The 15,486-nt window shown below is 42.3% G+C and overlaps 1 protein-coding gene across 6 annotated transcripts in view; it reads left to right on the forward strand.

Annotated features, from left to right (window-relative positions):
• Positions 1–2,947, forward strand: part of PKN1 (protein kinase N1) — an 85,760-nt gene extending 82,813 nt beyond the window's left edge. For all 6 annotated transcript variants that reach the window (XM_061616619.1, XM_061616618.1, XM_061616616.1 and 3 more), the window contains 3 exons: positions 85–192; positions 486–566; positions 1,370–2,947. In XM_061616619.1, the coding sequence (XP_061472603.1) occupies positions 85–192; positions 486–566; positions 1,370–1,573 (393 nt within the window). In that variant the 3' untranslated portion in view covers positions 1,574–2,947. The remainder of the gene's footprint in view (positions 1–84; positions 193–485; positions 567–1,369) is intronic.
• Positions 2,948–15,486: the final 12,539 nt, after the last annotated feature.

Below are 15,486 nucleotides of genomic sequence, written 5' to 3' on the forward strand. Positions count from 1 at the left end.
AAAGCGAGGGTAGATGGAATTCATTTTGAGGGATATAAAGAGTACTTGACTTCTCAGTTGGCTTTGCTTCAATTGACTTTGTAGTCCCCATTCCCTGGTGATGATGAAGAAGAAGTATTTGACAGCATTGTCAATGATGAGGTGCGCTACCCTCGCTTCCTTTCCACAGAGGCCATTGGCATCATGCGTCGGGTGAGTCTGAGTGATTTGGGGGGGGGGCAGCTTGGTGATGGTTTTCAAGAGACTAATTGTAGACTGAGGAGAACAAGGGGTGGTTTTTGAATTGTGAGTACAGTGGCACAGTATCCTTTTGCAACCCTTTCATTCTGCTGCAGGCTGAGAAGGGCCAGCGCATTAGCCACACTGAGCACAGTCTTCTCCCTCGCTCCAGGGCTTTGGAAGAGGAGGCAGTGGGTGGGAATAGGTTACAGGTGTGTTTGCTTGCCCATCATGAAGACTGATGCTGATGATCTCTCTTCACTCAGCTGTTGCGGCGGAACCCAGAACGGCGCTTGGGCTCCAGTGAGCGTGATGCTGAGGATGTGAAGAAGCAGCCATTCTTCAGGGTCAGTTTGTGTCTGTCTTTCTGCTTCTCCCAGCTTCTTCCTTCCCAGCTTCTTGGCATCTAAAAAGCACACACTGTGGACCAACCTTTATGGGTACTATACTGTAACACCCTAATATAACAACCAGGAAGGAGTTTCTGTGAAGACTCCACCCCACACTTCTTTCAGAGGGGCAGCTGCGTCAGTCTGTCTCAGCAAAAACAAGAGCCTTGTGGCATTTTTTCAAAAGACTAAACCAATTCATTACGACATAAGCTTTCATGGACTAAAATCCATCTGCATGCATCTGATGAAGAGGACTGCAGTCCACAAAAGCTTAAGCTGTAATAGTTAGACTTTAAACCTGCCAAAGGGCAATCTCTGTCTTTTGTTTGTGGTGACCTTATCTTTGTCTCCTAGAATTGAGTCAGGCTGTTGTCATACTAGAGCTGTAAGGATTACTGAGACATTATCTCATGTGAAGCACTTACAGCACATGCTGTACAAAAGCCAAGTTTTAGTGTTAGCTAGCAGTTTTCCTGTATCTAAAACCTATAGTTGCTACTAAGGGGAAGTGGCTGCTCCTGTCTCTGGGTGCATAGCAGCATCTCCTAGTGGTGAACTGTGGAGCAGGCACATTTTTGTAAAAGAATGACTTACTCTGAGCGTGCTGGCAGATACCGGTGCTCCTATTATATATTATCCACTGTATCATTCCACTACCCTATAGCTTCTCTTACAGTTCTGCATGTTTCAGGCAAACAATTCATTGCAGTATTTATTTAAAATACCTGTTGGCTTTCCTGTCATCTCTGTCTTCACAGAGCATTGAGTGGGAAGCCCTCCTCGCCCGTAAGATCAAGCCACCATTTGTGCCAGTAGTCAAGGGCCGTGAAGACATCAGCAACTTTGATGAGGAGTTCACAGCTGAAGCAGCTCTGCTGACACCGCCCCGTGAATCGCGGCCCCTCACTCAAAAAGAGCAGGATGCCTTCAAGGACTTTGACTATGTTTCCAATGCCTGCTAGCTCTAGGAGTGGGGGCAAGGAGATCCCCCCCAATACGGTCAGCCCTATGGGGCACAGCTCTGCTCCACTCAGACGCTTGCTAGCCCTGCTGCTAGTTCCAGGAGTGGAGCTGGGACAGCCCAGCAACACTGCCAACTTCATGGGGGTAGAGTAATGTTCACCAACATATGCCTGCTCTGGGACTCAACAGTGAAAGCCCCAGAAATATTTCTGCATCCTCCAGGACACAGTATAGTTCACACAGACACTTGGATACCTGCGAATTCCAGGGGGAGGGGCAGAGAGAGAGAGAGAGTGCCAGTGCCAGTCCAATGTAACAGGCACTATAGGCCCAGAGACGTGGGTGGATGAATCTGTGTGATAGTATCTTTTTCTCCATTGATTCCCAAATTAACTGCTAAAATGAGCAAAGATAATTTTCCATTATGAGAAACCTATAGGGGTTAGAGCCACAGAAGCCAAAGGGCCCTTCCCTGTCTTAAAACATAACTGTGGCTTTCATTTCATTTTTTAACAATCTTCCAAGGAAATGGCTTGCCTTTCTGGTGGTAGTGTTGTTGAAACCCATTGTTTAAAATCTTAACCCAGAAGGGAAAATCTTCTTTGTTCTGTTCTGCACCACTGTCTTGTATCTTTCTCTAAAAGTGCCGTAAAGTTTTTTGGGTTCAAACTAGGGATTGACACATTCCCCTTGGATCAATAATAGAACTGGCTCTGAAAGTATAAGCTTTCTTGGTAAGCATTTTAGAAAAGGCTTGGCTGTCTTGCCCCCCAAATTCATTCCAGTTCATAATGTTGGCATGTGTGTGCTGATACTGCAACACATGGGTGTGTTATTATATTGCCTCCCTGAGCATTGGAGATTGGTTTCACTTGCCCCAGTCCCAGACATGGAAAAGAGCTATCTGGAAATTCAAGCACGCACATGCCCTGAACAAACTCACCTGGGACCAACAGAGTTTTAGTTCGAGAAGAGCAACGACATCATCATGTGTTTGCAAGAAAGAGGCAGGAGAATTGATTGACCCAAGTATAGGTGACACTTGCCAAACAAAAGTCTGCTTGGGTAGGTGAGCCTGGTCACATTGGTTACAAGAATCAATGAGAGTTTATTTCATCATGAATAAGCAGTTTAATATTAAAGAACTTCTGTGCCTACTACACAGCAGCTGGCTTTTGCCACCACTTCTGCCCACTGCTGACTATGCATGCTCAGAATCTTTTTAAATATACCAAGCTGGAGAGGAACTTCTCAAGAAAAAATGGCAATTCATAACATTGCCAAGCATTGTAAACTAGATAGATTTGTTTACTGAGCCAGGAAACAGTGAATTTCAGCAACATTATTAATTCAAACCTACCACTTGGAAATTATTGATCTTGTCAATGTTTTGTAGTTTCCATCATATGTCCCAGCTTTTTCTGTGACTTATCTGTTAGCTACCATGCTTAAAATGTAGGAAGAGCAGATGGTTTTCACCCTCCATTTACACATTCTGCTCTTGGTTTGATTTCTGTAGCTTTCCGACAGCTTTCCTACCCCTTCCTATTTTCATTGCTGACAACATTCTCCTCCCTGCCCTACTCTGCTCATGAGAAGTTAGCATTGTATTATTGGGTAGTGGTTCTGCTTGGGTTTGAGCTCTGGCAGGTCAAAGATTTGTGAAAGGGGCAAATACACCTATGGGAAAGAGCGTGAGAACAGTCATAGCTGGTGTGGCCACTGCTCTGGCTGGTCCCCAGCAAAATTCTCTTCAAACAATTGCTGGAAGCAACATCTCCCCACTAGCGGTCCTTGTTGGAAATACCTTCATTAGACTCTTTACACATTGTGGGCACAAATCCTGAAGAATTACCTGTCCCCTTTCTGCAGGGACTGTTGGGAGAACAGTTAACATCTTTGTTAACATGTCCCAAGTACTATTTGTTCATTTCCTACAAATGTCAGATATGTGAGATATATGTTGGAGAAAGCAGGACCACATGTTGCTAACATGACCATTTCTGGAGTATATTACCTAAACTGGAAACTCATACCTAGTGCGGGGGGGGTACATCTGAGATAAATGCAATGCTCTGTGGCTCATGTCACACTGCTGCTGTGATGCCCTTTTATATGTGATTAATCTGGAATAGCTATTATCACCTGGTTCTCCACCTTGGTTACTAATGTTGATTCAGAACAGCCTTCCCCAACCTGGTGCCATCCAGATGTTTTGGGCTACAACTTCCATTGGCCTCAGCCACCACAGCTGTACTGGCTTGGCCTAATGGGAGTTGTAGTCAGGTTGGGGAAGGCTGATTTAGATGCTCCACTCTATCCATAAACATGAGAAAATGACAAAATCCACCCTTTTTCTGTCATCACTTTTTAAATATGAAAGAGTGATTGAGATCACTGAACACAATTAGTATGCACTCTTAAAAAGGAAATACCTTTTGACTAACAGTCTATAGCAGAGCTGTCTCCTCATCTATATGAGGGTATAGGGCCGCGTTACACATACAGAACGGGGTAGTTTCCTGAATGTACTTGTAGCCCCCACCCTACTCTCAGGAGATGTTCCTCTTATTCACGTTATCCACTATTTAAACTTCAGCTTTTACCAGCCTCATGCAATTCTCTTTTGGGAATGAAGACAGGAGCTGGCAGCCATTTGGAGAAAGAATTTAAGGTTCCCTTTCATAAGGGTAGAAGGGAGAGAATTCAAGCTTTGCCTCTTAAGGTACTAAATGATTCTGTGCAAGTTGTTTCAGGAAGACAATGGGCCAGGGTTTTGTTTAGTATTTTGCATGGGGAGGGAAAGGCTCTGCCAGTTAGTCTCTCCTGCTGACAATGTAAGAAAATTCTCAGGTCTGGAGAAGAACTCAAGCATTTGTGGCTTCTGTAGGCAGCATGGGTTTTTTCCCCTTCATTCTGCCTTGGTCCTTGTATATTTACTTCATTTTGGTTGATCTCCTTCCCTTTTTATACCATCGAAAAAGCTTGTTTTAAATTGCAGAGCAACCTGCTTTAAAGTCAGGATTTTAGTTCTGTTCTCAGTTCCCAGGGGGAAGTCCTACATTTGAAAGGACTTGGTCTCAAGGCTCCCGTATTTCATTCTGAACTCTGGAAAGAGAGTAGGAGCTTCTGTTCCAAGATACACTATTAACTTCCTCTGTGCCTCTTTGCTTACATTGCCTCTTATATCTTTCATAGGGGGTATGTCAAAACTAGTACCTGTATGGATTTTGTGCTTGGGGGCTCTATCATGCTAAGCACTTGAAACTTTGTCTTGCCTACTGAGTTTCCTTCCTTAATGTAACTACCTCTGTTGCCTGACCAGAACTACTGTGGCCACAAAGTGCTGTCTAGATCTTTCACCTCTCTGCTATAAAGCTTGAGTTTTAAACTGTAAACTCATCTTCCAATATGCATTTGTTAGACTATCTGACAAAAGCCTTGCAAGTGAACAGAGTCATTCTTCAGGCAAGAGGCAGGACTCTGTTTCCAGCTCTTGAATTGGATCCAATATCCCTAAGGTTCCATTCTTAGTTCTAACACAGGATTCCTGAGTAAATTTTGGCAGAAGGGGGGAACTAATGGGAGTGGGAAGCCTCTGTTAGTGTTGTACTTGGATGCAGAGTACCATGATTCCCCGGTTTTAAAACTATGGACTGGAAAAGTGTGTGCTACAATGAGCACAAGTAGCATGCTGCTCTGTCGTAAAGCAAAAAACAACAACAACAAACCAGGGCAGTCTGGATTTTAAGATTGCTCTAGCAAGCTTGCAGTTTGATTCTAGACACAGAACAGCACCTTGAAATCTCAGCTTTTGTTTTTCTAAAATCAGGTTTGTAACTCTTAAGAGCATAAGCACAACATTAAAAGTAGGTGCATAATGTCTTATAGTGAACCCAAAGGAGCTTAAGGATTTCTAGTGACCTGGGTTTGATTTTCTGCACAGCTCTCTGCCTATATAGCTCAGAGAATTCAGATTATCTTGGTGCAGAAATTTGATTTTAAGTGTAGAGTCTACCCACGTAGCCCAGGCATAGCACGCTGTGGAGTGAGGCTGAGAAGGCAGTACAGGGGCGCCTAGAGGCAGAAAGCTCCACATTTTGTTGCTCATTAGGACAATTTGGAGGGGGGAGGTTGAGAGGATGAATGCAGATCTTAAATACTAATTTCTCAGGGTTTACATTCTTCTGATTTTAAATCCTCTTGCACTCTGCTGGGCTCAACTCTGCATCCACTTGTTTGGTTTTTGCCACTTTAGAGGAGAAATTAAAGACTGCATCACAAGACTGTTTCCATCTGCAATCATCCTACAATACAACAGATGCTCTGGGCCATGGGGACACTATTCTTCTCAAAAGTAACATTATCAGTGATCAGAACAGCCATTGGCATGCTTTTGGGAATATGGAGTTGAGTTCAACGAAAGGGCACCTTGCTCATGGCATTTGTATTAATCCTGCCTTCCTTTACTACAAATGTTTTCAGTTTGTGCACCTGATTTGGAATACAGAGGGCTGAAGTGGATGATTTGTAGGAGGTGACTTTATGATTGTAGGCTAGTGAATTGGTGTACAACAGCTTTACACTGTCAGCATATTTCCTCATGTAAGCTGTCCTTGCACTATTCGAGCCAGTGAAACTAAATAAAATAAGTCTGCCTTTTCCCTACTAGACAATGCTAGCTTATTCTAATTAACGATGAAGCTGATTTTTCACAATACCACTCAGATACATGAATTGTCAGCACTATGGACATCATTCCTCTGTATATCAGCTCCTATGGCAGATTCAGTCAGACAACCTCTGACAACCTCATGCTGAAGCAGAGCCAGCATGGCTTCTGCAAGGGAAAGTCCTGTCTCAGTAACCTATTAGAATTCTTTGAGAGTGTCAACAAGCATATAGATAGAGGTGATCCAGTGGACATAGTGTACTTAGACTTTCAAAAAGCGTTTGACAAGGTACCTCACCAAAGACTTCTGAGGAAGCTTAGCAGTCATGGAATAAGAGGAGAGGTCCTCTTGTGGATAAGGAATTGGTTAAGAAGCAGAAAGCAGAGAGTAGGAATAAATGGACAGTTCTCCCAATGGAGGGCTGTAGAAAGTGGAGTCCCTCAAGGATCGGTATTGGGACCTGTACTTTTCAACTTGTTCATTAATGACCTAGAATTAGGAGTGAGCAGTGAAGTGGCCAAGTTTGCTGACGACACTAAATTGTTCAGGGTTGTTAAAACAAAAAGGGATTGTGAAGAGCTCCAAAAAGATCTCTCCAAACTGAGTGAATTAGCGGAAAAATGGCAAATGCAATTCAATATAAACAAGTGTAAAATTATGCATATTGGAGCAAAAAATCTTAATTTCACATATACGCTCATGGGGTCTGAACTGGCAGTGACCAACCAGGAGAGAGACCTCGGAGTTGTAGTGGACAGCACGATGAAAATGTCGACCCAGTGTGCAGCAGCTGTGAAAAAGGCAAATTCCATGCTAGCGATAATTAGGAAAGGTATTGAAAATAAAACAGCCGATATCATAATGCCGTTGTATAAATCTATGGTGCGGCCGCATTTGGAATACTGTGAACAGTTCTGGTCGCCTCATCTCAAAAAGGATATTATAGAGTTGGAAAAGGTTCAGAAGAGGGCAACCAGAATGATCAAGGGCATGGAGCGACTCCCTTACGAGGAAAGGTTGCAGCATTTGGGGCTTTTTAGTTTAGAGAAAAGACGGGTCAGAGGAGACATGATAGAAGTGTATAAAATTATGCATGGCATTGAGAAAGTGGATAGAGAAAAGTTCTTCTCCCTCTCTCATAATACTAGAACTCATGGACATTCAAAGAAGCTGAATGTTGGAAGATTCAGGAAAGACAAAAGGAAGTACTTCTTTACTCAGCGCATAGTTAAACTATGGAATTTGCTCCCACAAGATGCAGTCATGGCCACCAGCTTGGACGGCTTTAAAAGAAGATTAGACAAATTCATGGAGGACAGGGCTATCAATGGCTACTAGCCGTGATGGCTGTGCTCTGCCACCCTAGTCAGAGGCAGCATGCTTCTGAAAACCAGTTGCCGGAAGCCTCAGGAGGGGAGAGTGTTCTTGCACTCGGGTCCTGCTTGCGGGCTTCCCCCAGGCACCTGGTAGGCCACTGTGAGAACAGGATGCTGGACTAGATGGGCCACTGGCCTGATCCAGCAGGCTCTTCTTATGTTCTTATGTTCTTAACCTCACCTGTGAACCCTCTCACTACAGAATATTTCTCTGTAGAGTAGAATGTAGGAGATTAAATAAAGCAATCAAAGCAAATAGCACAATAGGAAATGGCTATAATGGATGGCTAGTACAGCTCCTCTGTGCCTTGGCTAAAACACCTCCTTCCTTGTCCACCTATACTTTTGTGTGATATTGAAGTCACTCTTAAAGAAGTTTTCAGACCAGTTTCATACCCATTCACTCAGGTCTCCTTCCTTCTGTGCTGTATTCTATATACAGCTTGAGCTGTAAGATGATGGAAATTCATAGGTAGATTAAACTCATTTGAATCAATGAAGAGGTTGAAGCCTAATTTGTAAGGTCTTTGTCTACACTCCAGGCTTATAATTTATTAACCCCTTCTGCTGTGATACCTGTACTGTTTGGCACGCAGGATATTTTGGCTGCTGTCAATAACATTTGTAACAAAGTTTCCTTGAGTCTTTTTACTGCGTGATTTATTATTAATACAGAATTTCTCAATTGTCCCATGCCAAAATTGATCCATAGTGGAGTGAGTTATAATGGCCTACACTGGTTATGTTGCTAAAACATTACACTAATGAAAGCCCTACTGGTATAGTGGCTTCCTGCAAAAGAGGGCAATGCTTCTGCCCCTTTAAAACATAGAGAGGGAATTTCAGTAGGTGCACTTTGGCATGCAAGCTACATCATTTTTTAAATTGCCTTCCACACATGTATCTCTAGACAATGTGCAAGATATTTACTTCACAGCGTTTATATATCGAAGGCAGTCCACTTCATATACCACTTGGTTGTAATAAAACCTCGCAGTAAAAACAACAGAAAACAAAGCGGGCTGCCTGTTGTATCTTGACAGAAATGGTATTCCACAGAATGGGCAGCCACACTGAAAGCCTTGCTCCAAGTTACATTTCTCACATTTCCTCCTCTATGCAACCATTAAAAGTGCTGGAGCACACTTTTTCCCCCCATAGCCTCGCTGCCTACTTGCCTAGCTTTAGGGTTCCAACCTGCTGAGTTTCGTTAGGTGTCCTGCATAGATGGAAACCAGTATTTAAAATGCAATAACAGAGTCTCTGTATTATGAAAAAGAAATTTAGAGAAAGGTAGTAAGGCTGTACTCCTTTTTTTAAGAGGTTGATCCTTTTTTTAATCCTCCTTGGAATTGGCCCAGAGGTGAAAAAGCCAGATATGCTGAGGGATACTGGTTTAAAGATACTTATAGATAGCTTAATACTGCAAATGGGCCATTCAGAAATTGCAAACGGGCCTTTGGCAACAGTTTTTTGTATAAACAATTTCCTGCAGAAAGGGTATATTTTGATTAAATGGGGAAGAAAATACAGAATGGCATGTTGATGCCAATGACATTGTGTGGATGTTGCAAAAATCTAGAATATATGAGCATTACCAGTTCAACAATAAGCATCCATCTGGAAGCATCCTTAGTAAAGCTGAATGGAGAAAAAATGAAGCATAAATTAATTGCCACTACTGTGGCTGTTTACTGAGAAAAGACAGGTGCTTTTCAGGGTATATATATGTGCTTCCAGATTTGAGCAATTCAACAAGTGTCACATGAACAGCTGTGGCTAGAAAAAAATGACAAATCTCCAAACCATTCACTGGCGATTTGGACAACCTCAGGGTGCCACCTCGTGTGTATGTGGGAATGATAAAAGGTTAAAAAGGATTCTCTGCCTGCCTCCCTCACCTAGTCAGTGCCACCCTTAAAGTCTTTTTAAACTTTTCTAGAGCCTGGCTGTGCCATGTTCCCATCTTTAAAACAGTTTCTCTATGTCAAATGAACTGCAGCAGGGCTTCCATGGGGACTGATACCTTGGTGGCAAAGGGACTCTCACACCTTTCCAAATAAGGAGTGGTGCATGTAGGAGTAAATTGCAAGTATTTGAAATACAAAGAATGAGCAGGCTGTCAAGCGGCTAAAACCTAGGGAAACTCACACAAGTGGTACCTATCATACACAATATGTTTCCCCACAAAAAAAGTAACTTAGTATTTATGCACCAGTATAGATCTCCCTCATCACATCCTGTTTCTCTCTCTCCCCCCTGCCCCAGCTTACGGGACAATTTGCTTTCAAGTCCTAACCTAAAGACACCCTAAACTTGCTCCTGAAGCAACAATGCAAGAGGGTTGATATCCCCCCTCCTTCAGACAGGCCCACTGCCCCTTATGCTTATAATTGATTACTAGATCTAGACTTTTGTATTCAGACAAGATGTCCTGAAGAGTATTAGTACTGAACTTCAGCAGGTGCAGTTGGAGTAGCAACAATGACTGTTGTTCATAGTTTGCCCTGGAGATATCCAAGAACTGATGTTTGCAGTTGCAGTGTTGTCCCCCCACTGGCTCTCCAAAGGAAGAAGCTACAGCAGAGTTTTGCTGGGAAATATTGGTTCACCACATCCCAAAGGACATGAGGAAGGGAGCACAAGCCCCATGGCAAGTTTCCCTCAGCAACACATGATTACTTAGTGCTGGAAACTGCTTTGATGGCAGGAGGCTTTTTGTTAGTCTGATTATATTGTTTCATATAAATAAATAGGAAGTAGAGATAATAAGGTGGGCCCTTTCATGTGAACTTTAGAGGCAATCTATGACTCAAGGCCAATGGAATAGGCGTCTCTAACAAGGTCTTAGGGCCAAACTCAGTATTGCAGACAAACACATGGAAATAATATCCCTTTGGTTTGTTTTTTTAAGAGAAAGGTGGCTTCAGGGGATTTGCAGCAGATGGAAGGAATCCCCCTTTCCTCATTTGCCACCACTTCATTCCAAATTAGAGCCCCCACCATTGGGTTCCAAATGTGCATTTATCCTTGCAATTACATTGCAGTTCCTAGGAGGAGCTGAAGGTGAAGGGGGGTGATTTGCAGCAGAGAAGGTGGGTGAGGACAAAGCGGTCAGCACTTCTTTCCCCAACTACTCTGAACTGCCTCCTCTTAAAGCAACTTGTCATTTAAAAAAAATGTATCACAGTTTCATTGCATGTGTATGTAATGCTTACTTAGGCCATCAGTACTTTACAGTTATGGTGAAGATATCTCTCGAGTTCCAACAGTAAGCCTTCAGAAAGCTGCAGTGAAACAAATAATTAGGGTATTTGTCATATTGTTGTTAGACAGAATTTCCTTTTTTTGTGTTTTGGTTACTAGATGGCGTTGGATAAAACTGTTCTATTTTGGTAGAGTGGATCTAAAAGATCCAGGATTACAGATGGTCCTCTTCCATCCAATAATATGTGTTATTCAGCTGTGAGTGGGACAGTGTATTGATACTCAGAGGAGAAAACAGTTTTATATAGCTGTAGGCTGATGTTCTTCATGAGTGGTCCACATGCAGTCACACTTCTTGCCCATTGTTAGGTCCAAACCCAACAACAAAAGCCCTCACCTCACATCCACCCGGGAAGGTGCGGAGTTGAGAGCAATGTCCCACTGCCAGAGGCCCCGGAAATATGACACAGAATTACCTTTGCACAGGGGTCCCAAAACCTTCCAGCAAGATGCCTTTCAGAAATGGGAACCCCGTTTATTGAAAAGACACAGATTATATACTTTCCCCAAAGAGTTACAGCGTGGGGAGTAAAACGTCATAAACAAAGAAAAGAACATACGTCAAGGTAACATTTTCAGGCATATGAAAGGGGTGCTTGGAGTAACAAAAGCCAGGGACATCTTACTCCCTTTTCAGGCTTAGTCTTGCATATTTTCACAACCTTGAGATAAGTGCTGGTGCCAGGATGCTGGAATATAGATTATAGGGAACATCAAAATAAGCAAGGCCATTAGTCTTGTTACATACATTTGGGGCAAATTCCTTCACCCTTAGGCATATTCATGACAAAGTTCAAAAGACATGTAAATGGGGCACATTGGTTCTTTGTTACAACAGTCATCAGCATACAGAATTGCATAGTAATATTGGAAATTGAGGCACTCAAGGGAAGGAAACTATTTCCAGTTTATTCAGGCTTTTATTCACCCAGCCTCCTGGAATGTAGGGTCAGGTCAGGGGGAAATAAACCGAATTCACTTTTATATCAAATCACATTTTATATTTGTACCCAACACCTTCTACCCACTATGACTATCTGTGTCACCTGGAGTCTAACGTGAGGGGAAAGGAGCCCCTCTTACCTGGGTAGAATATGCTGCCAACAGAGATGGCAAAAGGCTATTTGCTGGGATGAGCCCCCTCCCCTAGCTTTCTAGAAAAATCCAAGTTGGCAGAGTTTGGGGCCATCACAATTATAACCTTAACAGTATGTTGACTACTGTCAGTATCTGTCACAGATAGGTCTCCATTTTCTTCTTCCAAAGGTTCTCAACTCTCACAAACATCTCTAGCGCTCCATAAAGCTATTAATCCACTTTCTGGTTTAGTGAAAGTTTACTGTTTCCATCATGCAGTATATCAATGTCTTTGAAATATAGGCAAACCAAATGTAATATGTTAAGTGGCCACTGGATGAACATATTAAATTAGTTCCCTTCATCATGGGAGATTATCACAACTTCAAAGCTCAGATACCACATTGTACATGTACAGCACCATTGGATCCATTGCCCGTTCTATGAGTTCCACCTCACTTGGCAGGGGCACCTGGAGAAGGGCTTCTGAAGATGAAATCTCAAGGGCCACGTACATACATATGGGAGGAGGCAATTCTTCAGATAACTTGCCCCCAAACTGTTAAAGATTTCACATGTCAAGCCAGCACTTTGAATTGGGACTGGTAACATGCAGAAGCACTAGCACAATATGTTTAAATAATCCACTCCTAGTTGATAAAGTAGCAGCTACATGCTCCTGCTGGGAAGAAGGGTGGGATAGAAATAAAATAATAAATAAGTAATTAAATAAATTCTAGACTAACTGAAGTTTCTGGGTGGTTTGCAAAGGCAGCACTATGTACAACATACGGCTGTAATCCTACAGAATTGGTAGGGGGGAAGGGTATAAAGAAACCAGCAGTCAGACAGACTATGTGATTCTATTGATATAACTCTATGGTTGAGAGCAGTTGAACATGGAATGTTAGGGAGTCCGTTAAAAACAAGAGCAGCAACCCCTCAAGCACGGAGGACAGGAGGAGAGGTGATAGCTTGTGGTAAGAATTGCGGAGGGGGGTAGGCATTGGAATTGGAAATTATTTTATTTATTTCCAATCCTTATAGACTTCTTTTCACCAGAGATGGTCACAAAGTGGTTTACACAACAACTACTAAAACAATCCATCAATCAAAAATAATACAGTGTTTAAAACAAACAAAAACCACAGATAGTACATAGATAGTATGCATCTGAGGCATGGAAGACAACTAACAGAGACTCCGTTGAAGATCTTGGTGATTTCTCCAAAATATAACGAATCAGCTGTTTCTTAAGGTTGCCTGGACTCAAGTTGTTAAGGGCCTTGTCAGTTAATACGTGAACCTTGAACTTGGCCTGGCAGCATATAAGCAGCCAGTGCAAACTTTTAAGCAATGGAGATATGTGGTGGTGGTAGTCTGCCCCCACCAACAGCTTAGTCACAGCGTTTTGCACTAGCTGGAGCTTCTGGACCAGGCCCAAGTGTAGCCCCACACTGAGTGCATTGTGATAATTAAGTCTTGATGTCACTAATGCATGAATCACCACGGCCCGGCTATTACTGTCCAAGAACATCCACAGTTGGCACACTAGCTGCAGCTGGTAAAAGACACTCCTAGCCACTGAGGCCACCTGAGTCTCAAGTGATACAATTGGATCCAGGAGCACCCCAAACAACAAACCTGGTTGTCCAGAGAGAGTGCAATCTCATCCAGAATAGGTGACTGGCCCATCTCCTGGAGACTGTTATGAGGTTTAAAAAAAAACAAAAATCTGCCCTGTACAAGGGTTGTTCAGTCTCCAGAAATGTTTTCTACATGCTCCACTATATAGTGTTGCATGTGCCCCTCTGCCCCAACTGATAAGTTTCAGAACTGCAGCATTTACCCGGGTTTGGTTTCCTGATGGAGAAATCACTAAAGATTTAAGGCGTTTTTGTTCTATTTGAAAAACAATTAGGTCATGCGGCACCTCAGAGACTAATCATTTTTGTTATGGCACAACATTTATTTTGTAGACTAGAGGTCATTTTATCAGCTGTATTGAGTGTGATCTTCAGTTTTCAGGAATATACATAAGTGTGCAGCCCTGTAGCCAGGGTGGGACTGTGCTTCAATCCTCTGAGAATTTTTTTTGGGAAATTGTCTTCTTTTTAATTTGTGACATGACAGATAATGACAGTTCCCATTTAAAGAATGATAACTTGTTTTAAGAACAGGAGCAATTTAAGAATAGGACCCTTTGAAAAATTCAGTTAATAAGGCATGGCAAGTACACAACAAAAGCCTCATCTGGAAGTGCCCCCAAAGTCTGCTCACTCAAGACTTTCCCTGACTGAGGGTGGATTTTTCATTATCACAGTTGCCCTATAATTACTTAAGTGATCTTGAAAAAAACAGCCTGTATAGTAATATGACCTTGAAGAGTTAAATATTAGAACTTGACATTCTGGGCTAGAGTTAGACTCCACCCCTTGGACTTCCTTTGCTCTGCTTCTCAGTTTCAGTTGTGTTCTCTACCCAGCCAGCAATAAAGAAGCATGTTTGTTTGCCTGCAGTGAGAAATAAGAGTTTGTTTATTATTTATTTGTTTGTTTAATTTATATCATGCCCTTCTTCACAGAAGGAGCCAAGGGTGGCAACTGGAGTTACTATGATGAGTAGAGTAGCATTGGGTGCTTAATGCCAAAGGGTGAAATAAAAAAATAACTTAAAGTAATCTGAAAAATATCTACCACAAGTTACCCCTTACTCTTTTAAAATACTCACTATACTCACAATCATTGTGACTATTTTTTCTTCTTTTTCTTCAATATTTGATGGCAAAAGATGAAAACAGTCCTAGAGGAACAGAAACACTGCTGTGCACACTACAGTTTGCAGGCTGACTGTGACCTAGGCCACCTAGACTATAACTCAAGCCTAATTTCTGAATTTCCCAATGTTGCAGCTTAGCGCGAGGTCTTTTCAGGACTTCTAGGCAGAAAAATTAACCCAGCAACTAGTAAAGAAAATCCAGTTGCTTTCTACAATTAGTTTCCAGTCGCTTAGTTAGTTGTTTATATAGCAACCAGTTAAAGTTTTCCCTTGATTGTCCAACAGGAAGGAAAATCTCAAGGTCATACTAGAAGGAGGGACCCTCAAGGAGTTTTCTCTCTGCCCTTCGCTAAACTTGTAGTATGTACAAGTATGTTTTTGTGTAGAACCTAAAACTGAGATGCCAAATCCAGCATCAAAGCCATGCTCAAGAGCTCACTATCATTACCAAAGTAGTTCAGTTCATGAAGCATCAGCATACAGGGACAGTCAGTTCATGAAGAATCAGAACACAGGGACAGACCACAGCTGAAAGAAGACTGTACCTACAGGCAAAGTCAAGCTTTTGAGTCTGATAGTCCTGGAGATAGCTGTCTCAAAAAATGAGACAATTCAACAGATTAAATTTCATTCATACCTGAAGAACAGTGAGGGCTGTTAACTTCCAACAAGAATGCTTCCAGAAATATGAATGCTATATTCTAAGCTTCACACTAGTTTTAACTTCTTGGTTATAGTGTA

The sequence above is a fragment of the Rhineura floridana genome, chromosome 3 (assembly GCF_030035675.1).
Source record: "Rhineura floridana isolate rRhiFlo1 chromosome 3, rRhiFlo1.hap2, whole genome shotgun sequence".
Taxonomy (NCBI): Eukaryota; Metazoa; Chordata; class Lepidosauria; order Squamata; family Rhineuridae; genus Rhineura; species Rhineura floridana.